The sequence below is a fragment of the Juglans regia genome, chromosome 11 (assembly GCF_001411555.2).
Source record: "Juglans regia cultivar Chandler chromosome 11, Walnut 2.0, whole genome shotgun sequence".
Lineage (NCBI taxonomy): Eukaryota > Viridiplantae > Streptophyta > Magnoliopsida > Fagales > Juglandaceae > Juglans > Juglans regia.
This window is the reverse complement of record NC_049911.1, coordinates 35,966,458-35,991,997: the sequence shown is the minus strand read 5'-3', so window position 1 is coordinate 35,991,997 and position 25,540 is coordinate 35,966,458. Positions and strand designations below refer to the sequence as shown.

The window sequence follows — 25,540 nt, the reverse complement described above, 5'->3', positions numbered from 1 at the left end:
TCTTGTCCTCTTTTTTTTTTTTTTAAAAAAAAAAAAAAAAAAATCATTATCCAGATGAGTCATAACGCAACGGTGGCTTCTTACACAAGCAACCTTAAATCCATCCACTTCTTCCCCAACTTCCAAACAATTGCTGAAAATAGACTCAAAAGGTTGAAAAAACCAAAACTTATGAGAATGTAAATGAAACACAATTAACAAAAAAATTCAAAAAACCTATGAATAACTGTAAGAGAACGATGCAAAATGTGGCATTTGCAACTGTTAGTTCTATTGGACTCACTTCCTCGTTTCAACTCTAAAACCAATCCTCCCCATTCATCCAACTTTGTTATTCCTTCTCTTCCTCCATGAGCATTCCAACAGTTCTACCAGTCAATATGGGAAAAAGCAAAAACAATAACTCAAAAAAGAGAATATAGCATGCATGCCTTCAGATTGAGATGTCACCCAGCTCTATTGAATTGAGTGGACAAATGCCTATATTGGCAAAAAAGGATTGTGATCCAAAAATTCAAGTATGGTTAAACCAGGGCCCAATCGCACCATTCACATGCCCATTGCTGTGGATGCCATCCCCATTCGATATTAGTGAAGGAGGCAATCCGACGGCCATTGGATGTGGTGCAGCAGGGTATAAACCATGATTGTGTGGAAGGTTGTGGGGGCTCACAAGAGGATTGCTAGCTGGACTCCCCTGCCGCTGATGAAGAGCATGGATCTGTCTAAGCCCTTCTTCATGAATACGTGCCAATGTTTCCAACTCCTTCATTGATAGAGCTTCTAAGCCGGCACCATATAGAGGGGCATGTCGTGACATTTCCTCCTGAAGTGAAGCCTCAAGGGTGTGAATATATTGCTGCATGAGAAAGGCAAATGGAAGCATTAATCCAGTCACTGTTATGCTCAAAGAGAGGAGGAGGGGGGTGGAGCAATTAAGCTCATCAAAGGTAAAAAGGTTTGTATGACCTTTTTTTTTTTTTACAAGTAGGTCTGTATGATCACTTTTTTTTATGTAATATATGATCATTTTTTACTAAAAACATGTGATAATACTAAAGTTAAATCACAATCAAATTCAGTGTTCTAAGCCAAAAGAGCTAATTAAGCAGTCTCCCATCATTGATAGCGCTCCTCTTTCAATCCACATAATTATTAGTACGATCCTGCTTTCTAGAGTGTAGTAGATATTTCCTTTGTATATATCCAGTATACTTGGGCTGTGCTTTTTCTTGGTAATAAAATTCTTATTAATTATTAGTACGAAATGGTTCCAACCAGTCATGCTACAATCATCCAGCATTGAGTATGGAAGGGAGGCCAAAAAAGGCATAAGCTATTTTAGAGCAAAAACCTGGCAGGCTTGCAATTTCGATTCCATCCCATCAATAAATGCTTCACACCGTGCAACCTGTTCTTCCTTCTCCCGCTTCTCTCCTTCAGTTTGCCCCACTGTTTGGGTCAATCTGCGAACCTCATCCTCCAATGACTGACGGATTTCCTCTCGAGTCACATTCTCTGTGGCATAACGTTTCAGTTCTTCATCAAATCTTTTCCGTGCAGCTTCAGCACCTTTCAACCTTTCAGCAAGAGCATTTTTCTCCTTCAAAACTTTCTGTCACATGCAAATTACAGTCAGAAAAAGGCAATGACAAATAATGACTAAAAAATAATATCATGCTAGGTTCTCAAGTCTCAAACGAGGAAGGATGTGATTAAAAAAAACTAGAGGAAATAACAAGTACTCAAAATCACAGTCAAGTGCTCGTAATTTTGATGCTATTGTTGTACAGAAAGCGATTGCTCAAGCCGACGCCAAAAAATTTTTGTGCAAAGCAAGAGGCGTCAGCCTTATGAGCTGAAAAGCTACTTAAAGGTTGTCTGTCTTCACAAGACAAAGAAAATCAGATAATATTTCAAAAGAAAGAGGGAAAAACATGTTGGATCATCAGCATTAGCAAATGAGAACACGGAGGATGCCAAATACCATCAGTGCTGAAAAAAGACTTCACTGAAAATGGTGTTTTCAACAATTCCCAGTCATCTATCAACTAGAGGTTAAAATTATTAAATTAACAAGTTTCACAGGGGATTACAACACACCAAGGCTTCTACCTAATTACTAACGATTGATCCACCCAATATCATAATTACTAAATCGTATGAAGAATAACATACTAAAGGTCATTTGCATTTAGCACTTCGTAACACTGGCATCACCTGAACCTATAGAGAATGACTTGAAAGGAAGAAGAACCTATAGAGGTTCTTTCAGCCGAGCATAACCAAATATGTATATCTGTGTGTGCCCCTTTCCACTAAAATAACGGGAGCAAAATAAAAGGCAGGAGATGGGTAACCAAAAGTAAGGTAGCGCGATACCTTCAATTCGTCGCGTTTACGTGACTTCAATTGGGAGAGTTGTGTCTCTGCATCATGAAGGCGATCCTGAAGAGCTTTCTTCTCAGCAGTAAGCTTTGAAATTTCATCATCCCGCTCAGAGCGAAACCACTCAAGCTGACTTTCAATTTCTTGTATTTGCTCAGAGAGCTCCTTCTTTTCCCGAGCAAACCGATCCATCTCAGCCCTCATTTCAGACTGCCATTTCATGCAAGGCTTCAGTTCACATTCTCCAAAAAAACTAGCAAGTTGTGAAAAGCCCTAATCATATCATTCTAATTAAGACATCAAATACCTTGAGATGATTGATGTTGGTCTCCGATTCACTCAGTTTCTGTGAAATGCCAGCTTTTTCTTTAGCCATATTGGAAATTTCAGCTTTTCTTTCATCACGCATGCGAATGCTTTCATCTTCAATGGCACAGAGCTGGTGCCAAAGAGCAGCTCGATTAACATTAGCAAGTTCAGCAGCCTCCCGCATCATGCTCAAAATTGGTCTAACAATTTCGTGCTCCTCAAAAACCAAAGTAACCAATATATCCAAATCTAAGTCTACTTCACGACTATTATCTGTCGTGCTAGTGGCATGGTCAACAAGTCTCTTCAGCATCCTTCCTCGGTGAGATTCCTCAGCATACCATTTAAACAATATTGTGTACAGGACCTTTACAAATTCCTTTGCAGAAGGGTCCCTTGAGTGGGCCAATGTCTCAGCAAGACCAAGAAGTGAAGTAAAATCATCAGGTTGGATTGTTAGCTGCTCATTGGCCTCACCCTCTACTACAGATTCTGTATGCTGGTAATCACCGACAAAACTGGCACTAAGATTCAATCTTTGAGTGAGGCGCCTTTCCAAGACCATGGCTACTGATTGGGCCAAAACAGCACCTCGAGCTACAGCTCTCTCAAATGTTTGAGCAGATTCAACAGCAAGGCAAGGTATAGATAACATTTCAATCAGAATATAAATGTCAGAAAAATGACGACTGGCACAGAGATCCTGCTCCTCCACAAGATGCAGTCTTTCAGAAGCGGAACCATATTCACCAAATAATAAAAGCCCGCATGGCATTGTTGAGCAATTTTCACCAAAATCATCATCACAATCAATATCTCTAAGTATGGTTTCAGCAACATCTCCCCAACTATTTACAGTTCTACTTAAAAAATGGAGGACACAAGGAGAAACTTCAATGCCCAGATTTTTTAGCCTAACACGGACAGATCTGACCTACAATAGAGAGAGAAGATTACTGCATTTAAAGAAAGCGATAAAAAATTAGAATAAAAACAGGAGAAAGGAACCAAATCAAACTTCAGAATTTTTAATGCATACCGCTTCAGGAAGATGTTGACACTGTGATGCAGCTTTAAATATAAAATCTATGGCCGTGACAAGAGGTTCATCATTTGAGCAAGTCAAGAGATCAAACGATTGAAACAAAACCCGTTCCCACACTTCACTGCCACACTCAAGTTGACTAAGAGCACCAAAAACCTAGGAAACATATACATATCAAATTAGGAGAAAGGAGATATAGCAATGGACTACATGCAGATACTGAGAAGTTTATGATACAACGGTACTTATGTTTTCCTAAAATATAGCCCTAAAAGCACATGCCTACAAGCCCAGCAGGTCATTAAAAAAAAAACAGAAATATAGCCTCTCCAGAGACTATCTTACAGGTATCCTCAATGCAGGTTCTGCATCTGGCTTTTGAAGTTGTTCAAGGAGAACGCAAGCAGCCAGTGGATGTTCAGATTGCTCAACCAATTTGGGTACCAAAGCAACGAGATCTGCTTGCAAATGCTTGGGAGCTTTATCCAATACAAGAGCAATCTTTTGAGCAGACTGAGGCCGCCGTCTTGGTTCCAGACATCCTTGTGGAACAGCTCCATCTAGGGCTCTCAGCGAATTTACAATCAAGCCTAATAGCTCCTCTGATTGCTCTGGCCATTTTGTCTGAAATTTTCAATTTGTTCAAGTAGTCAACATCAAAATATGAAGCAAAGCAGTTCACACCTCGTGAAACACCAAAGTGTACCTTTGAGTGAATGGGTACATGCTCTGACGCCCCAGCAGATGTTTCTGGTGGACAGATGGGTTGTCCAGGAAGAGCTTTTTCTGGTCTACCTAACAGATTCATGTCAGAGCTTTGTACAGCAGATGCACTACCACCTTCATCGACACCAGAATCCAATCTCTCATATACAGGAAACGGCACAGATTCTGATGCACCATTCTCCCTATCAGATTCCAGTGGAGTGGCAGCTCCATTTTCATCTGGAGAAGGTTTTGAGTTTGCATCAGTAGAACCACCAATAGAACTCCCATCAGAAGGTTGGCAACACTCAACCATAATATCCAACAGTAAATCAATGATTGCCTGCTGCAAAACTTTGACTCCCATCAGCAAGTTCATCAAACTGGGGGAAGATTCATCAGACTTTGTGGCCTTCTTTCCATCATTACTACCAGAGAGCTTGGTTGGAAGAAGCAAGCGCTTAACTTTAGCAGGGTCATCAAGGTACACACGAAGTCCAGTTAGAAAACCAGCAATTGCACCAGCATCCATTAGAAGCTTTTCTTGTAGGGTGACTTGTGGCTGTGAAGGATTATCTCCATATGTGAGGTGAAAACCAGCTCTAGAGAGAAGGTTTCTAAATATATCTTCTTCATCACCACTAATTCCTTCACTGTCTTCAGAGTCAACGAGTTCATCAGGATCGGTTGTCAAAGCATCCTGATCATCATCCGAAGCAAAAACCTGAAAAGAGTTAGACCACCCATAAACATGGTTACAACCACCGCATAAAGGAGAGAAAATTGGTTGGCTAATAAATCTAGCTACAAAATGAGGGTTTGATAGAAAATAGAATAAAGATATACAAATAAGAACCAGTCCCAACAAAAAAGCAGAATTAATTGGGTTGGTAAGTAACACTAACCAGGGCCCCTTTACCATTCTGTATAAATAGGCTATGTTAAATTACATAGTATATGAAAATATATACCCCAAACACTTTATGTAAACGGGCTCTGGCTGCAACAACTTCTTTTTTTTTTTTTTTTATAGGTAAAAAGAAGTTTTATTGATCCACGTAAATAGGCAAAGCCCGAGTACAACTTCTAATAGAGCCTATTAGTTCCAATTATAATACTTTTAACCTTAAAACATCTCATTTGAAGGTATGCAACAAAATTAATTTAGGTAGGTTCAATTCTATGCAATAATATGCCATGAATAAAATATATGCGTCAGATATAAAAGTGCAAAGGGATGCAATCCAAGTACATAGAAAGTATACAAAAGGAAACACACAACTAGCAAGAAGCAAAAAAAGAGAAAAAGTCCTTAAAATCTAGAAGACTTGAAAATTGGGAAATGTGGTGAGCAGCCATCCAAACATTTCTCTTTTTTATAAGTAAATGATTGTATTAATAGAATAGGCAGAGCCCAAAGTACACAAGATGGTATACAAGTGGAAAACACCTATCTAGGATGAAGAAGAGGAAACAAGAAATTCCGTCAGGTCTAAACCAGAGCCTAAAGTACACAAGATGGTATACAAGTGGAAAACACCTATCTAGGATGAAGAAGAGGAAACAAGAAATTCCGTCAGGTCTAAACCATTAAAATCTATAGCTATGGCTCATATGAATAACATTCTAACAAAAAAAGATCTAAGATCCTCAAAAGATCTCTCCTTGTCTTCGAACGTCCTGTCATTTCGCTCCTGCCATAAGTATCATCGAATATAAATAGGAACCAACTTCCACATGGCTTTGATTTGTGAATACTTCCTAAATTTTTCCAACCAGCCAGGAGCGCCTCCACTGTGGCGGGCATAACCCAAGCTAACTCTAACCTGCTGAACACCTCAGCCCATAGAGCTCTAGCAACATCACAATGCAATAAAAGATGATCCACAGTTTCACCACTCTTCTTGCACATGCAACACCAATCTATTATGATCACCCCACGTCTTCTCAGATTATCTGTCGTCAAGATCTTTCCCAGTGAAGCTGTCCATGCAAAGAAGGTTGCTTTGGGAGGCGCTTTATTCCACCAGATCCTCTTACATGGAAACTGAGTGTTCTGGACCTGCATGAGAGACTTATAGAACGATCGAATTGAGAATGTGCCTTTACCAGCCGGTACCCACCACAACTTGTCATTTCCTTGGATGCTCGGTTTCACGGAATACAAAAGCCGGAAGAACTCCTCAAAGCTAACAACTTCCCAGTCTTGAGCTACCCTGCTAAAGAGGATGTTCCACTGTACTTGATCTCCAGCTATCACCATAAAATCAGCCACTGAAACTTCTTTCTCACATGCAATCCTAAATACTGAAGGGAATAAATTTTTTAGTTTATTGTTTCCAGACCATATGTTGCTCCAGAATTTTATTCTATAATCATCTCCCAACACAAGTCTAGTATGCGAAAAAACACCTACCATCCCCGACTAATATGCTTCCAAGTCCCCAATCCGTGAGGCACATTTACCTCTCTACTACACCGACCCCCCCCCCCCAAAAAAAAAAAAACACATCCATATTTATAATCAATTACTGACTTCCATAGAGCTTCTCGTTCTGTGTTATATCGCCACAACCATTTCCCAAGTAATGCCCTGTTGAAAATCTTTAGGTTTCTAATACCCAGCCCTCCCACGAGAAGTGGGGAACGTACATTATTCCATTTAACAAGATGAAATTTAAAGTCATCCCCCATGCCACTCCAAAGGAATTCCCTATACAGTTTCACAATCCGGGTCGCTACACTTGCTGGAATTGGGAATAGAGATAAAAAAAATAATTTGGTAGATTGGAGAGAGTACTTTTGATTAAAGTGGTCATACCCCTTTTGGACAAGTACAATCTCTTCCAACCAGCCAATCTACATTCAATCTTCTTGATCACTGTATCCCATATTGTTGCAGTCCTTAAGGCAGCCCCCAACGGTAAACCCGGGTAACTCATAGGTAGGGCAGCCACCTTGCATCCTAGAGTGTTAGTCAGTTGTCTGATATTACGAACACTACCCACTAGCACCAATTCTAATTTTTCAAGGTTCACTTTCAACCCCGATGCTGCTTCAAAGCAAAGTAAGAGTGCCCTCAATGCCCGCAATTGGTTTTGTTCAGCCTCATATAATATAAGCATATCATCTGCAAATAACAAGTGAGAAATATTAATAATACCCCTAGAGGGGCACCGAGAATACAACCATGAAGCCACTGCAAACCAACACCAAAGTCATTCTGCTCAATGCCTCCATAACAATGACAAAGAGGAGTGGGGACAATGGATCCCCTTGTCTCAAACCTCGAGAACTATTGAAGAAGCCAATTGGATTACCATTTACTAGCATAGAGAATCTCGCTGTAGATATGCACCATCTAATCCACGAGCACCATCTCTTCCCAAACCCACATCTCTCAAGCAAGTAGAGTAAGAAATCACAATTAACATGATCATAAGCCTTCTCCATATCTAACTTACATAGGATTCCCGAGTAACCAGATTTTTGTCTGCTATCTATTCACTCATTGGCAATAAGGACTGAATGGATCTGCCTTCCTCATACAAATGCATTTTGGGGTTTTATAATAATCTTCCCCACCACCTCCTCTAAATGGTTTACAAGCACCTTAGAAATGATTTTATACACCCCACTCACAAGATTAATGGGCAAAAAGTCTTTGACATCCGATGCTCCAATCTTCTTAGGAATTAGTGCTATGAATGTGGCGTTAAACCTTTTTTCAAATTTTCCAGCCAAGAACAGTGCCTGAGACACCTTCATCAAGTCCTCCTTCACCACTTCCCAACAAGTGTGAAAAAATCCCACAAAAAAACCATCTGGCCCAGGTGCTTTGTCTTTGGCCATTTTCCTCACCACATCATGGACCTCCATCTCCTCGAAAGGCCTCTCCAACCTCAAAACATCCTGTGGGTCAATAGAATCAAAAGCCAAACCATTGATCTTGGGACACCACCCCCTTTGTTACGTAAGCAAATATTCAAAAAAACCAACAACATGATCTCTAATTACAGGGGCCTTGGTACATGCTACACCCTCTATTTACAGCATCTCTATAGTATTGTTTCTCCTGTGAGAATTGGCCATTCCATGGAAGAATTTTGTACTTTGATCCCCCTCTTTCAACTACAAAGCTCTAGATTTTTGAAGCCACGAAATCTCTTCCAGCAAGATAACCCTCTCTAATTCAGTAACCACCTCTGACTTCAACATATTTCTTCCAAGGAAAGAACCCGGCCCTCCTGTGTCCTCTCTAACTCTTGAAGCTCTTCCAATATGAACTTCTTTCGTTCCCCTATATTGCCAAAAGTGTGTGTGTTCCAAATCTTCAAATCATTTTTTAAGGCTTTCAGTTAACCTGCAAGAATGAAACTAGGGGTTCCTTCAAACTGATATGAGGACCACAATTGTTGAACACTATCCACAAAACCTTCCATCTTTAGCCACATTTTTTCAAAATTAAAATACCAACGCCCTCCTTGGATACCTTCACAATCAAGTAAAATTGAAAAATGATCCGAGCATAGATAAAACAGCCTCCTTCGACATACATCCGGATATTGAGCTTCCCAATCCAAGGATACTAAAAATCTGTCCAATCTAGACCACGTACGATTGTTTGACCACGAGAATGCCCCTCCCGTGAGAGGGATGTCCACCAGATTCAATTCAAAGAAAAATTCTCTCATTGATGGTCGCATTCAACCATCTCCTGAGCATTCACTTGGAAATCTTACAACATTGAAGGCCCACATAAAGTTATCTTCCACACTTCTAAAAGAAACTGCCATTGTGTACTCCCCTATAAAGTCCTTCATTCTCTCCATCACTCTTCTATCCCACATCACTAATACACCCCCGAAGCCCCATCAGTTGCAAGATAAGCCAAATCCACATATGTACAACTCCAAATACTTTTAACAATTCTTCTTGTAACATATTTCAGCTTGGTTTCCTGTAAGCATACGATATCTGCCCTTCATTCACAAAGCAAATTTTTTATAAGAATACGTTTGTTTGCCTCGTTAAGCCCTCAGACATTCGAAGAAACAATTTTAGGCTTCATAAAACAGGTGCTATTCCCTTCCCTTTAGATCTCTCACAACTTGCACTACCCTCATAGTTAAGAGACCACGTAAGCCTCTTTAGCTCCCTCTGTTCTTTTGAAGCTGATTTTTTAGGATGACTAGCTTCAATGGTTGTAAGCAGTGCCATAAATTGCTCCTCAAAACCTTCACACTCTATCCCTACAGAATATTGAATTTCTTTTACCTTCTGCAGAACCCGATTCGAAACATTAAACTGATTTGGAAGCATACAGTTTAGAGGAAAAGGTTCCCCCTCCCTATTTAAGCCATTGCGAAACTATCGGCATCTTCAGCTCACCCTCCTCAGAAAAATTCCCATACTCCCATTCTAAAAGGACCTTGTATCGGAATAATGCTCTTAGCAGACCCAACATTTGCAAACATAGAGGTTGCCGAATATGATAGTTTTTAACTCTGGCACTGTCCTCCCTCGGTATTCAAAAGTTCGAGCATTGTGACTCTAGCTAAAAACAAAGATATTCAAGAATATGAATGTTGATTATCCAGTGTGGTCAATCATTCACATTTTAATGTCATACTTCACCCTCTCTCATCCATCTTCTATATTTTCAAGTTAACTACCCATTACATAAATCCATCACAATTAAACACCTTAGGATATTTTTCAGAATACACCCAAAGCCATGTATGATACAGAAAAATAAAAGGGATCACATACAAGTCTCACAAACCTCATTTTGACATCTATAGTCATGATTAGGTTAGACTTTAACAGTCCAGAGCCAGGTTAGACTTTAATGACAGAAAAATAACAAAAATATCCAAAGGCCAAATAATGTGTATACAGTAATAGGTTATAACTCACTATAGGAAGCATATGAACAGAAGGCCTTTGTAATGACTTGCATGTACAATATACTATAGGAAGCATATGAACAGAAGGCCTTTGTAATGACTTGCATGTACAATATAGATGGAACAGGCTTACAAATACTAACCTCTAGATCTGAAAACTCAAACCAAGGGCAGCAATCTAGAATTTCACAGACAAAAACAACAGTGTCACGCACAAGAAACCCAGCATCCACTTCCAACATATCTGAAACCTTCATAAATTGTAAAACAGAATTATTCCATGTCTTTGTACAAATAGAAGACTCCTTCCACACTGTCTTGGCCGGGTTCTTTTGGTTCACAACAGCCATCCTGTATCTAACCCAAAAATTTTTATCCAGATCACTACCAACTGACTGGTCACTCTCCAAATATATACAGATAGTTTCAAAGGACTCGTACACCCCTGTGTTGTAATTTAAAAAAAAAAAAAAAAAAAAAACAATGACAGATGTCAATAAAAAAATAGAAATATAACAAGTTAACAACTGCAACTACCTCTTCGGAAGAAAAAAAAATGAAAAGAGACAGATACCTACCAATCCGAAGCTCACATCCACCAGCTTGAAAAAATTTGCTAAATATTTTGCGGGTCTCCATTATTTCCTTAAATGACAAGAAGTTCTCCACCTTCCATGTAAATGAACTTCTTTTCCATACTGTGTCTATATGTGAACCAGCATTGTTAGACTCAGTTTCCTGGTCAGAAATGTCCTGCATTATTGACATCTCTTTCAATATAAGCACCTCCGCAGAGAAGACAACTGTGTCCTGAACAAGAAATCCCGAATCTTGATCAAATAAACTAGTGAGCGTCACAAATTCACGCCAACCCCAGTCCTTTGCAGCTTTGGAGTAACGGTTCTGGGATTCCTTCGTGACAGACTTCTCTTCCATCTTCTGGTTCACAACAGACAACCGGTGACTAACAAAACAACTCCAATCATTTGACGTATTTCGTGAATCTGTAACTTCAAGAAACACTGAAAGATGGCATGGTGGCTGAGACTGCCCTGATAGCACCAAGTATATGGGAAATTTTTTTATCAGTTCACTCTTCTGAGCACAAGCTAAGCAATTGTCAGCCTAGCTCAAATAATCTCAGATGCAAGGACCAGAAAATAGATCGTAAGCCACGATGCAAGGTAGCTAAAAACTGCCCCGTTACAATCAAACATGGTAAAGCAAAAAAATGAAATAAAATAAAATATCGGAAGTACCCTTCCCAACGCAATGGCTTAAGTGAAAGGTTTAAATGAATTCAGGTCTAAAGTATAAATAATATGCCACCCTACATGGAGGCTTAAACTACATTGAGCTTCAGGCAAAAGGGAAATTGAATGCTATGCCAAGCAGCTAGCAGCACTAGCTTGAATGGGCTCAAGGGAAATGGATTGCAGCAAAGGATAAGTAACACTTCTACCATATTAGAAGTGTAAGAGATACTAGTAGTCCTAGTTGTCCCGATTATCCTTATAAGAGGAACATGTCAGATGGTTTTAAAGCGACACCTATAAAGATTAACATGAATAAAATAAAACGATTTAGCAATAGTTAAAACTAGTACTATTATTTAGTACAATGGTAAAATTTATTAATCATACATGTAAACCAATAGAGTATTGAATAACAGGCCAAAAAGAATCCTCCAGAGCATAATTTAGCATACCTCGCGGATAAACGATGAGACGGCAATCCCGATTCCCAATCTGAAACCTCCTGCTCTTGATGCAAAGACCCGTAATCTTCCTCTTCTTCAAAAGATCCTTCAACCTCGTGAAATTCTCAATCTTCCAAGTGAATTTCCCCATATGCCCATCCAATTTCCTCGCCCCACTCCCACTCCCACTCCCACTCCCACTCCCACTCCTCCCTCCAATCAATCCTCCACTCTTGGAAAAGTTACTAAACTCCTTAATCACATGAAAGGACGTACTAAATACCGCAGTGTCATCAACCAGAAACCCAGTTTCCGGCCCAAAAAAATCCGACATCTTCATATAATCATTCCAACCCAGACTTGTATTGTCCCCGCTCTTATTATCCGCTGCAAACCTCCCATACGAGTCCCTGTGCATGTGATTCGAGCCGGGCTTCTGATTTAATACGGACATTCGGAACAAACACCAACAACTCCTATCGGACAAAATAACCGTCTTGTCCGTGTCCTTACTCTCCAAACACATTGACAAATACTCTGCCCCATTCACAGAGCTCTGATACACACTAATCCTAAGATTGCACTCTCCGGCCGGGAAGACCGGGCTCATTATCTTCTGCGTTTTGATCATTTCCTTAAACAAACTAAAATTACGCACTTTCCAAGTGAACTTGCCGCTTAACGCGTCGGAGACCGGGCTGGCGACCACCGACGACGAAATCGTCGAAGAGGCCGAGGAGGACTGGACCTCATTGTTATCGCGGGTGAAATTAACGGACTCATTGAGGATTAATATATCGGCGGTTATCAAAACTGTGTCGCTATTAAAAAGAAAACCGGATTTGGAATCGAAAACAGTGGAGGAGGGAGTGAAATCGCACCAGCCGTGGGATTTCTTCTTGCTGGAGAAGCGGTGCCAAGAATCGCGATGAATGGTCTTGGAATCGTCGGCGACGTTGACGATGGCGAGGCGGTAACTGGCGAAGCAGTCCCACTTGGAGGAGGATGTGCCGCGAGGGTCCATGATTTGGAGGTAGATTGAGATGTACCCTGGCAAGGCTTGCGAGTCACCCTTGGGGTACACAAGGAGGCGGCAATCATAGCCGCCGACCTCGAAGTACTTGCTCCACAGAGCCCTAGCCTTGATTCTCGGGAAGTTATGGACCGTCCATTTGCACACGGCGGAGAACTCGCCGAGCCGTTCAACAGTGACGCACTCATGGGCCCCACCTCCGCCATCCCTGGACCCCACCGCCAGGTCCTCAGCAGCGGCCGCGGTTGATATTGATGAGGCTTTGTCGGATGAAGATGATGATGATGATGATGATAAAGCGGACGGCTGAGAATGGTCGGACAGAGCGGGTGCAGAGGATGAAGACGAGACTGCCTCAGGTGAACTCTGCTTCATTTCTCCTTTTGCTTTTGGGCTCTCACTCTATCTCTCTCTGGACTTTCTTTTCTTCAATCAGACTTTGATTTAGAGTGAGAGGGTGGGGGAGGAGTGAGCTTGTGGTGAGGGGGGTGAGAAGATGGAACCTCAGAACCATTGAAGGCGTATGCTAACTATCGTGCATCCCCCACTTTTTTTTTTTTTTTTTTTGTGTTGGGGAAGGGGATACTGTGTGTGTGTGAAGAATAGAGTTCTCAGTTCTTCTATTGCAGCCCTACACTAGACTACACATTATTGGCGCTGATACCGTACGAATGGGTGTCGATTGGATACGTGTTTGCCGTTGGTTTGTTGAACCGATATATATACGGTGATGCATATTGTATTACGTGGCTTGCTTTTGGTGCGATAGGCCCCACGTGCCGAAAAATGATCCGGTTGACTACGTGTGCATTGCAACAACTTAAAAACATTTTTATAGAAAATAAAATAAAAGATTATTTAAAGCCAATATAAATACAAAATTTGTAAAATAAGAGAGTGTAATATATAGTATTATTTTTTATAAATTTATATTAAATAAAAATAAATTTTTATTTTTAAGAAAACGTTCAATTTGTATTATTTAATTATGAAAATAATTGTCGTTATCTTTTTTTATTAGGTCAATAAAAATTAGTTAGCATCTCAAACTAACCTATGATATTAGATCCAATAATTAAACAAGTAAATATGGTATTCGTAATTACATACAGAAAAAAGTTTGAACCCGAGCCTAACCTATGATCAGTTTTCTCCATATTTGTTTGTTTCGTGGTTAAGTTTTAAACACGCATGCCTTTTATATTCATTGTGCTTGTTTTCTTGATTAAATACACGGCCAAACAACAAACGTTTAAAAAAAAAAAAAGTGATGCAAATCATTTGGTCAATTGCCCATTGGTAGAACTGCCCATGTTACTGTTTTGAGTTCTGCTACATCTATAAATAAATTATATAAAAATAATTTCATAAATTAATGTGATTTTATTTGATCCGTTAGTTATATTTTATAATTTGAGTAATTTTATAATCTGACGAACCACATTAATTTGTGATATTATTTTTGTACAATCTCTTTGTAACTATAATATTTTTCCTACTGGTTTAGCACATCACGGGTCTTAATTCAAAGATTGAAATGTGTTTTTTTTTTTTTTTGGAATTTTAACAGCAGATTGGCAATCCAAAGGCCTCTCACATTTTGGACTAACCATAACCTAAAGAAAATCATAAATTTATAATGAAAGTGGACATAAAATGGAGTTGGTACCCCAAGATAGTTACTTGATCCAATATACATGATGATTATGTTATTTAAAGATGGTCAATTAATCTACTAATAAGGTAGAAGTGCTTATTTAATTCCTCTCTGGGTCATCAAATGAAACACATTTGCATATTAGTGCAGCATGCTCTCTTCATTTTTGTGCATGTCACGGTATTGGCATATGTTTGTTTTGGCCTTCGACTCTTAATATTCATAATTTTTTATTTTTTATTTATTTTCTTGAATCGAGATGCTCTACCTAATAATTTTTTTACTTCCTCTATTTTTTCTTTCGTGTTTTGAAATTAAAAAAAAATATGTTAAGAAAATTTCAAGTAAAATATTAAGGAGGCATAAAGATGTATATTTGCTATAAGAAAAGTTTTCGCAAGAGCTAAACTAATAAAAAGAATTATTAATATTAAAAAAATTTGAAGCACTATCTCGAAATATTAACAGAAATCAAGGACCAATCCGAAACAAAGGTAGAAAAAACAGTACCCCCATATTTGAACCCACGTGTCAGCTCATCGAGTCGAAAGATCCCTCAAACCTCTGTAAGCCCCAGTGTAACTCGCAATTTCTCCTTCGGTAGCCAACTCGGAGGACTGACTCGGCCCCCGAATCCACCGCCGATTGGACCGTCTTTCGTGTCTGACTCGGAGAATCTCTGCGTAAGATCATCTAGATTCTCGATTTATTATCGTAATGCCCGAGATCATAGGGTAGAATTATTGATCTAGGTCAATGATCTGTTTGACTTAGGGCTTCGATTACAACCCGTTTGGTCGCTTAGAAGAAGTGGGAAAGGCAGAGAATGTGGAATTTTATATTTTTCGTAGTTTGGGACGTAGGGTAGGAAACGTTGTAGGTTTCAATGAGCTACGAGTTCGACTTTAGGCGAATGAACAGAGCCACGCGATGCTCAAGTTCTGATTTCATTTCATTTTCTCAGTAGTTTGAGCAGCCATACCGACGGCTATGGATTATTCTTTATTTTTTTGTGGCTGTTGACAGAATCCATATTATTAGATTTTTCTTTTGGAAATGTGTCATACATGATTAGATCATTTACACACGCACGCAGCCCCACACACACCACCAATGTATCTGTGAATTGTGTATATCTATCTGGAAATTTAGTGTCAGTCATAATTTTCATGTCAACTCCATTGAAAAGTTCGTAAGTTTCTTCGGGCCTTGAAGTGATATACTTTATTTAACCTGATGATGGAAGCAGGGGTCCAGGATGGTGGGTTCTTCAGCACCAACAACATGACCGGCAATAATATAGTTTGATTTGAAGGTACTGTTACTTGTGACATTGTGTATCTTTTTATTCTCTTGCCAGCTTCTTACAATTTTGCTTGAGGAAGTTGCCGAACGCCTCGACTTGAATTTGTTGCCTGCATGGTTTTAAATCCGTATTTGTGTTTACCTCAGAAGCCCGTAAATTTTCCGTGGTGTTTATGTTAGTCTTATAGTTTACGTAACATGCACAAAGGAGATAGAGCTATCTTTTTATATAGCAAATGAAAAACATCAAATCTTTGTGGGTAGCTGTTGACATTATTGACGTTTTTTTCACACTTTTTTTTCCTCTAATGAATGGAAAATTTGTATCAATTTGTCGTAAGTTTCTTAGTAAATGAAGTTTGGTCATCCAACTTGGACCTTCTTTTTTTTACCTCTTAATAATCTGTAAGTACCCTATGTGATTGAGAGACAAAAATTCCTAAAATCTGCCAGATGTTACTGCAGATATTTATCGACCAACAACCTTGGAAGATTCTCTCATGCATATATTCTATGCCAAAATAGGATTTGGAGTTGAAAGTAACCATTTCGATTTGATTTTCTTGTTCAATTCGTATTTCAGGATGGAAGAAGTTTGTCTAAATAGTGAGCCGGTATTCGATGAAGGTGATGAGTATGATGTTGAAGGGGACTGCACTGTGGCGGAACATGATGATGAAACTGAGGAAACACAATTAAGAAAGGGACCCCCTTCACCAACTGTGGGTTTGGAGTTTGATTCTTTTGATGAAGCTTATGATTTTTACAATATTTATGCTAAAGAACAGGGTTTTGGCATCAGAGTGAGCAATTCATGGTTTAGATCTAAGAGAAAAGAGCGGTATAGGGCAAAACTTAGCTGCAGTAGTGCCGGTTTCAAGAAAAAGAGTGAAGCCAACAATCCAAGACCAGAAACAAGAACTGGTTGTCCTGCAATGATAGTCATCAAGCTGGTGGACTCCAAAAGGTGGAGGATAGTTGAAGTTGAGCTTGGGCACAACCATCAGGTCAGTCCACAAATCAAACGATTTTATAAGTCACATAAAAGGATGATTCTTGCAGCTAAAAAAGCACAACCACCACCTGAGCCTGTTGCAGAAATACACACCATTAAGCTGTATCGAACAGCTGTTATAAATACTGGCCATTATGAATACCCGAATTTCAGTGAAATTGAAGGTATCAATCCTGTTGATAACTCAAAACATTTGGAACTTAAAGAAGGAGATGCTCATGCAGTTTATAACTACTTTTGTCGCATGAAGCTGACAAATCCTAACTTCTTTTACTTGTTTGATCTTGATGATGATGGGCGCCTAAGGAATGTATTTTGGGCTGATGCGAGGTCTAGGGCTTCATATAGTTATTTTTGTGACACAGTTGCAATAGACACAACATGCTTGGCAAACAAATATGAGGTCCCTTTGCTATCGTTTGTTAGTGTGAACCACCATGGGCAGTCTGTGTTGTTAGGCTGTGGCTTCCTAGGACACGAGTCTGTAGAGTATTTTGTTTGGATTTTAAGAGCATGGCTTAAATGCATGCTTGGACGCCCTCCACAAGTGATTGTTACTGATCTGTGTAAACCCTTGCAAAGTGCAGTCTCTGAGGTTTTCCCAAATGCTCATCACTGCTATTGTATGTGGTATATCATGCAAAGAGTTCCAGAGAAGTTGGGAGGACTGAAGGGATTTGAAGCAATCAAAAGACAACTGAACAAAGCTGTGTATGATTCCTTGAAGATAGCAGAGTTTGAAACTTCTTGGGCCGACATGATCAAGTGGCACAAACTAGGGGATAATAAATGGCTTCAAGCACTGTATGAAGACAGGCAGTTGTGGGTTCCAGTTTACTTGAAAGACATTTTTTTTGCAGGAATGGTCCCTATCCGCGAAAATGAGAGCTTGATTGCCTTTTTTGAGGGTTATGTACATAAACATACGTCTTTTAAAGAATTTGTCGATAAGTATGATCTGGCCCTACATAGGAAGCACCTCAAAGAAGCCATGGCAGATACAGAGTCGAGAAATTCAAGCTTTGAGTTGAAAACAAGATGCAATTTTGAGGTGCAGCTCTCTAAGGTGTATACAAAAGAAATTTTTAAGAGGTTCCAGTCCGAGGTGGAAGGGATGTACTCTTGCTTCAACACGAAGCAGGTGAATGTCAATGGGCCTATAATAACATATGTAGTTAAAGAACGAGTTGAGGTCGAAGGAAACGAGAGGGAAGTAAGATATTATGAGGTTTTGTTCGAGACAACACAGGTGGATATCCGATGCATTTGCAGTTTGTTCAACTATAAAGGTTATCTATGCCGGCATGCATTAAATGTTCTTAATTATAATGGCGTTGAAGAAATCCCGTCTCGCTATATTCTGCCTCGTTGGAGTAAAGACTTAAAGTGCAGGTATCGTTTGGACCATAACACAGGGAACATTGATGTGTATGATGATCCAGTGCACTGGCACAATCATCTGCACAAACGTGCTCTATCGATTGTGGAAGAAGGCGCGCAGTCTCAGGAACACTATAAGATTGCATTGCAAGAATTAGAGGGGTTGTTAAACAAGTTTAATGCTGTAGATAATGACTTTGTATGATAGAGAACATTACGCTGTCTGATCCAAGAAATGCCGAGGTTTGATTATACTGACACGGCCGTTTTAACTTAACAGATATGCTCTCTCTCTCTCTCTCTCTCTCTCAACAGATATGTTCTATTTTTATGTAGAACAGTTTTGATAAAATATATTTAGTTATATAAAACATTTCAGGACTGGATATTCTGGTCCAGTCCTGAAATGTCTTTTTTTTTTTTTTTTAGTTTTTTCACTGGGCTGAACATGATCGACTTTGTTTTCTTGATTCTCGGTGCATGAAGGGAAAAAAAATTAAGAAAATAGTACTAGTAAGAAGCCACATAAATTCTGCACCTGAAAAACAGATAGTCTCCAATTTATAAATATTAACTCATCAATCCATGGCTTCAAAAGACATACAAATTTGCATCGCTTCGACTTATACTATTAGTAATACAAAAAGGGCACTCATGCTGACGGGTGAGTACTGGAAATCGCAAAAATTAGAATCTCAGACAACTTACAGCAGTGGAAGCTGAAAATGAATCCAATATACCACAACCCAAAAAAGCAGACGGGGTGAAAACTGGTAGCACATACAAATCTCAGTCCATGCCACCCTCACAACCTCACGTAAGGCAGGAAGGAAGGGTGAGACCATGGCAGACGAAAGCCAGTACAACATAAACAATCACCAGCAGCAAGAGTATCAGTGCAGCGCTGCAAGATTCAAAGCATTTCATCAGTGCCACGATTGTTATGCATCTCAGCAGGCAGATAAATGCTAATTTACACAACTTCTCCAAACCATAAGGGTAACATTAATCATATGATGGTTTTGAGGCTTTATTATAGTTCAAATTTTCAAAACAGCAGATTGTGAAGAGTTGGAGGAAGTAATTAGAAAATAAAAAATGGGTTGACACAAAGCAGAAGCTTGATTCCTATTGGACGAAAGTATGAGTGGGTTTTCATATTTTACTTGATATCATTAAATTAACTTGAGATAAACACGAATCCTCTCATATATTGGATTCTGGCATATACAGCCAAACGAAATAATGATTTAAGTTCTTCCCATTTGGCCTATTTGAATTTGAAGCTCAAGCTCAAGCTCAAGTTAATTTGGTTATAAAATAGCCATCTATAGAAGGTAGGCGAGAAAACTAGTAAACTATTCCAGGACTAATCAGTATGATCCTTAATCATCAAGAACCCTTTGAAAGATTCAACGCTAGGGGTCCCTACCAATAAGCCAACCGACACATAATGTTTATAGATGTATAAACAAGCTATTTACTTCATCCATCTTCCCTTGATGCAATTCCTAATACAGAGAATCTTTAGTTCAAGAACATACGTGAGCTTGACGTTTCTCCACCACACTGTGCTTCTAAAACGACGAGCTTGCTTTCTGAAGCGGAAGGTGTTTCCTTGCATGTTTGCAGTTTTGTCAACCAGCAATTCCAGGCGGTCGCCTCTCTCTAGAACTTTGTCAATATTCTCTATCATGACGTTTCGCACCTATTCAATCATAATATCACAAAATTGGGGCGCAATAGTCTAAGGACAAATTCAAGAACTCATGAGCTGTACGAAAATACAATCCATTCAGACTTTTCGGCCTTGTATTATGATCATTACATTTAAGCAGTGATTGAAGGAAGAACTAGATTTAACACACTTAACTCGTGGCTTTTCTTTTTTAATAAAACCAACAGACTTTCACATACCGAGCAACACAGAAGTAATTCAGTACTGACATCCATTGTGAAGAGAGACTCGAATACAATGTAACCTAGTATCCCAAGTACTTTGTCCACTTATACTCGGTATTATTCAAAGAAAACAACCCCAGACAGAAAACCAAACGACATTTAATATCGGAGGTAGTTGATGAAAAGCCTTCAAAACTTACCTGACTCATTTCACCTTTTAGTCGATTTATCCTATCAGCATTTGGGTCGTTCGAGTAGTATTCCATTTGCTGGCTCAAAACCCTTGAGAATTCATCATTCATGCCATAAGCATGGGCAGAATGAACTGCACGCCCGTAAGTCCTCACAAATCTCTGATGAATGTCTTCGAGAAACGCAAATGGGATTCTTCCTGCACAATCATTGATTTTTACTGTAAGATCTCTACCATCTTGCACTCCAAATGTCCCTAGCACATATAACATGTTTTATTTTTGAAGAACAAATGAACACCGAAACACAGATAATTTCTTTCTAAAATCAATTGAAAATGGAAGGAACAACATCGAGATCTCATCGACGAAACACCCTGGCATGATTAACCACATGACCGTTATATATGCAATAAAGATACCGAATTTATATAATCACCCACAAAATGAAATGAAATCAATATAATTCCGACTCATGCCGAGTTGATTCGGAAATCATGGGATGATAAAAGTAAAAGAAACGGAGAGGGGAAGGGGAGGGGCTAACTTCCGGCGTTCTCGTCGGCCATACAGAGGACGGTGAGGCCGTCGGTGCGCTTGACGTGGAAGATGTAACGGTCCTGAGAGTAGGAGACGTGGGTGTCGGTGTTCCCGGGTATCTTTTCGAGAATCTGCCGCGCGATGGCGCTCGCGTTGGTCGAGGTGGCACTGAACTCGGCCAGAAGCACCGATCCCCGTGCCACCAGAGCGTAGAGAATTGCCATCGTCCACCACAGATCTCTCTCCCTCTCTCACTACAAAATTTTCTGTCTTATAGAAATCAAGATTCGAGTCCCTCTCTACAAAAAAATCGTAGTACCAAATAAAAATTGCCGAAGCTAGAGATCAACTGCAAGATTCTGTTCCTCGAATTTATTTGTCTCTCTCGCGAAAGAAGCGGGAATTCGTCTCGGAGACTCTCCCTTCCCTCTCTGTCGCTCTCTCCAGTTTCAACTTTCAAAACCCCCTCCCTCTCTAAATGCGATTGTAGAGCTGAAAAAGGTTTTTCTCTTTTACTCCCTGTTCCCACAAGCTCGACGACGCGTGTAACTGTTTTTAGGCCGTTCTACCGTTTGAAAATGAGAAATTTTATTTACAGTCTTCAAGTGGGGATTGCATGTGCAAGCACATTATTAAATGAGAGAAAATATTATTTTAAGAAGGATAATTTTGTAATTTTAAAAAATTTTAAAGTTAAAATAACTTAGACTTGCATTGCAGTCCCCATTTGGGGACTGTATCTAACATTACTCTTGAAAATAGAGTGAACTCTGGTAAATTTTTGTTTTGAAGATGAATTAAAATTAAAGTTAAAAATTAAATAAAATATTATTAAAATATATTTATTTTAATATTATTTTAATTTTAGATTTGGAAAATTTGAATTTTTTATTTTATTTTATATGAAAATTTGATAAAATTATAATGATTAGATGAGATGAAATAATATAAGATGTGTGATAAATATTGTGAAAATAAACGAAACCTAAAAAGATAAATTTTATACAAATTTTTTCTAATAAAAGTGGGTTTCGTTATTATAGAATGGTTTTTTTTTATTTTTTTATATTTTTTTAGATGAGGTCAGTGTTTTCATGAGAGCTTGTATAATGTTTATCTATTTAAAACTTATATAAATCATTACTCTTAAAAATATAATTTCTTATGGATTAGGGATGATTTTTAAAACTTTTAAATAGATAAATTGTGTACAGTAATTGTTATAAAAAGTGTGTTTCATTATAAAAAAAATAATATTAAAGTCATTTTTTAAATAAATTTTTTTTATATATAAAATATCTGATTTATCTATTTAAAATTTATATTTAATATTATTCATATAAAATTAATTGATAATAAAATAAAATATGATATCCACCCGAATGCTCTATGTCGGCTAATGCCGCCAATCCATAAAATAAAAGGAGGTTGGTTTCAAATGGATTGAAATAGAAAGGAAACATCAATCAATCGTATTAACTCCTCCAAACCAGGATGAACACTTGGCAATGCATGCATGCTACCTTATTAGTACATTGTGTGGTTGAACAAAATACATACATAATTAATTCGACCCTCCAAAGAACAAAACAAAATAAAACAACGGATGATATTTGATATTAGATGCCACCTCTCTATGACTGTGACCGTGAGTCGGCAATTGAAACTCGGATTCACTTGTATTTCTTTTTTGAGAAAATATACTTACAACCGTGAATTGCGTAATCATCGCATAATCGTTTTGAAAAAAATGAATAAAATATGAGATCCACATGAAAAAAATTAATTTTTTAATAGTGGACCCCACTCTTTTTCAAAACGATTACGCGGCGGTTACGTACTTCACGGTTGTATGTAGAATTACTCTTCTTTTTTTTTTCCACCCTGCCGACTTGCATGTCTAATTATTAAAGAAATATAAACAATTATTAAGAAGTGAATACAGCATCTTTTATGCTAATACATTTGAGATTGGATTTTGGCGGAAAGGAAGGGGAATTGAAAATGGGAAGAAGCGAGAGATATGATGAAAAAAGGAACATGGTTGGTTGGTGAAGGATGTTTCCTTTTCTGTCTCTTTCTTTTTCTCTCTACTCACTAACGTCTTGATCTCTCTCTTATCTTTTTCCTGAAAAAACGACTTCTCTTTTATTTCAATTTACTTTTTATATCGTTTAATTGTCTGCTTTTCATTTCCCCCTGCCATTCCAGTTTGCCACGTGCAGTCCCCTCTTTCACTGGGCCAACTTTTTTGATTAATGGGCCCCCGACATGGGAGGATAGCCTAAAAAGGTGCTTTTCTTATTAGGTATCAGGCCTTATACTGGAGCTTTTCTTTGGACCCTATAAGTTGGATCAATTTAACTTGAGACCCAAGTGCATGACCCGCCCTGTATCAGACGACCAGTATCCTTTTAAAGAAGAAAAAAGGAGCTCCTTTCCTTTGCAAAGAGGGATATCTTGGGGGAAATACTCAATTCATTTTTTTTTTTAATGTTTCAGTGAGCCAGTTGGGTCGTATACGGCATAGATGACACACACGAGTTCTGAAACCCCAACTCCTAAGCTGACCAAAAACGCTGCTGGACCCATAACCAAACATCGGAAAGTAGAGGTTAACTTGATTGTGAGGGGATAAAATACATCAGGCTCAAGATCAGGCTTAGCCTATCAGGCCACTACTAAGAGACAAAATAAGAGAGAGAAAGAGGGGATAAGAAGGGACAAGGGGGTGAGGGTGTTAAGAGGAATGAGTGATGGTGTCAAGAGAAAATGAGAAAGGGAAAGTGAGTCAGACACGCAAAGCGGATATCCCTCACTACGAACGAGGCGCACGTAGAAAGAAGATCAGATAAAATGAGAGATCCAGACGACTTCAAATGGGCTTCTTCTTCAACCTCCATAGGGAGAATTACAGAGAAAACATCTTCTCCAGTAAGTAGATCTTCAATTCTCATTGTACAGTGAAAAATGAAAGATTATAAGAGACTGTAAATAAGCATATTATAGCAAAATCTCTCATCTCCAAACGTTCGTGGACGTAGGTAACATGCCGAATCACATAGCAAGTAGATCTCTAGATTCCATTCACTATCATGGATGTACGCATTGATACCGTACAACCATACTAAACCACTGCTGGGGGGCTTCAAACAACACTAATCGAGGCTCGAATCATCTTAGTAGGCTGAAAATGATTATTTATGCCCTTCCGACATCTTGTGCGATTTTTCATGTATTTACTAATCTTGGGGCCCAAAAGCTTCTGTAACTTGAAATTGAAGCCCGACTACACCATATAATATAGAAATAAGTTCCGAGAGAGAGAGATATCTAACTACTCATGTATATCATGTGGACCATATCTAGAAATGGGCTTTAAAAAAGAGTGACATGATAGATAGATGGATAACAATATTATATATATATATATATATATATATATTCTTGTAAAGTTTCAAATACATCAAAACAAGTGGGACAACCGACAGTGAATAATTTATGAAAAAGCCGAAAAGAATTAATGGGAGCAAGACCATGTGAGAATTATATTGAGAGATATGCAGCATGCATATAGATCTAATCTATTCTCGTGCTCTCGGTTGGGATAGTTACAATTCTCTGAATAAGTACCAAGTACTGTTCATTTGTCAACTTTCAAACTTTGGCATCAGTGGCCGGGAAGCTTCAAGAATTCATGCATGCATGTCATGATCATCCTCACAACACAGAGCATTAATCGCCTCTAATTATCAGTACTTCTTCAAGGAATTGCAGATATATATATATATATATATACGCACACCCCATCTCCATATATATCTCCATATAAGCTGTGGTCCATAGCCTTAAGATTGATTCCCAGATTGTTGTCCATATGATCAGTCGTGTGGAGCCAATCTATACATTGCTTATATTTTGCGTCCCCGTTAAATTTACATTATTGATACAGTACTAAATTTGGTGCCATAAACTTCAGGCAACTCGTGATTGATTCCTAACTTTTAGTCTAGTTTTCCCTTCGGAAATTTCCTCACTATATTCGCTTTTCATTTTGTTCAAAAAAAAAAAAAAGTGTAAGGATATGGTTTACCATGCTGCATTCAGGGCAAGCTAATTAGATGCATGCATGCAGTTCCATCGTCAACACCCGGCCCGACCATGTGATCATCCTAATCGCGTTCCCCAGACCTCATTGCTTCCCAATAATTGAAAATAAACCAACTAAATAATGGACGGAAAACAAGATAAAGGAATATCAGAGTAGTTCACGTCTGTCGACACAGTTTATAAAAAGCTAGCTGGAAGCCATGAGCGGCCGCCTGCATTAGTTTGTGTCTTTGGTTCAACTTTCTTTTGCAACCGCCCATTCCAATCTAGGGGACTGAAAACAACTGCCGCTCTCAAAACTTCGGACCATTTAATGGCACGACGAAGACTAGCGAATGTCGACTTTACAAGA

General features: G+C 38.8%; 3 protein-coding genes across 5 annotated transcripts; 1 reads left to right on the top strand and 2 right to left on the bottom strand.

Moving 5' to 3' along the window:
- Nucleotides 1–155: 155 nt before the first annotated feature.
- LOC108992213 lies at nucleotides 156–13,666 on the bottom strand. 3 transcript variants are annotated; one of them, XM_018966692.2, is made up of 10 exons: nucleotides 12,065–13,661; nucleotides 10,935–11,408; nucleotides 10,500–10,801; nucleotides 4,449–5,171; nucleotides 4,088–4,366; nucleotides 3,737–3,898; nucleotides 2,696–3,631; nucleotides 2,383–2,598; nucleotides 1,355–1,615; nucleotides 156–859 (listed from the first exon to the last, which is right to left on the bottom strand). In XM_018966692.2, exons 1-10 carry the CDS (start codon nucleotides 13,461–13,463, stop codon nucleotides 515–517), a joined length of 5,097 nt encoding a protein of 1,698 aa, XP_018822237.2. In that variant the 5' UTR covers nucleotides 13,464–13,661; the 3' UTR covers nucleotides 156–514. The 3 variants fall into 3 exon arrangements, with proteins under 3 accessions (XP_018822237.2, XP_018822238.2, XP_018822239.2); XM_018966693.2 differs by lacking the exons at nucleotides 156–859; nucleotides 1,355–1,615; nucleotides 2,383–2,598 and having other exon boundaries at nucleotides 3,509–3,626; nucleotides 12,065–13,666; XM_018966694.2 differs by lacking the exons at nucleotides 156–859; nucleotides 1,355–1,615; nucleotides 2,383–2,598 and having other exon boundaries at nucleotides 3,561–3,653; nucleotides 12,065–13,666.
- A 1,606-nt stretch (nucleotides 13,667–15,272) lies between these two features.
- On the top strand, nucleotides 15,273–18,792 carry LOC108992236 (protein FAR1-RELATED SEQUENCE 6-like). Its single transcript, XM_018966731.2, has 3 exons — nucleotides 15,273–15,428; nucleotides 15,995–16,060; nucleotides 16,634–18,792. The coding sequence occupies exon 3, from the start codon at nucleotides 16,635–16,637 to the stop codon at nucleotides 18,648–18,650; it is 2,016 nt and encodes a 671-aa protein (XP_018822276.1). The 5' UTR covers nucleotides 15,273–15,428; nucleotides 15,995–16,060; nucleotide 16,634; the 3' UTR covers nucleotides 18,651–18,792.
- Nucleotides 18,793–18,978: 186 nt separating this feature from the next.
- On the bottom strand, nucleotides 18,979–21,594 carry LOC108992245 (vesicle-associated membrane protein 711). The gene is made up of 4 exons (XM_018966743.2): nucleotides 21,086–21,594; nucleotides 20,548–20,738; nucleotides 19,990–20,153; nucleotides 18,979–19,349 (listed from the first exon to the last, which is right to left on the bottom strand). Exons 1-4 carry the CDS (start codon nucleotides 21,300–21,302, stop codon nucleotides 19,259–19,261), a joined length of 663 nt encoding a protein of 220 aa, XP_018822288.1. The 5' UTR covers nucleotides 21,303–21,594; the 3' UTR covers nucleotides 18,979–19,258.
- Between the last annotated feature and the right edge of the window lie 3,946 nt (nucleotides 21,595–25,540).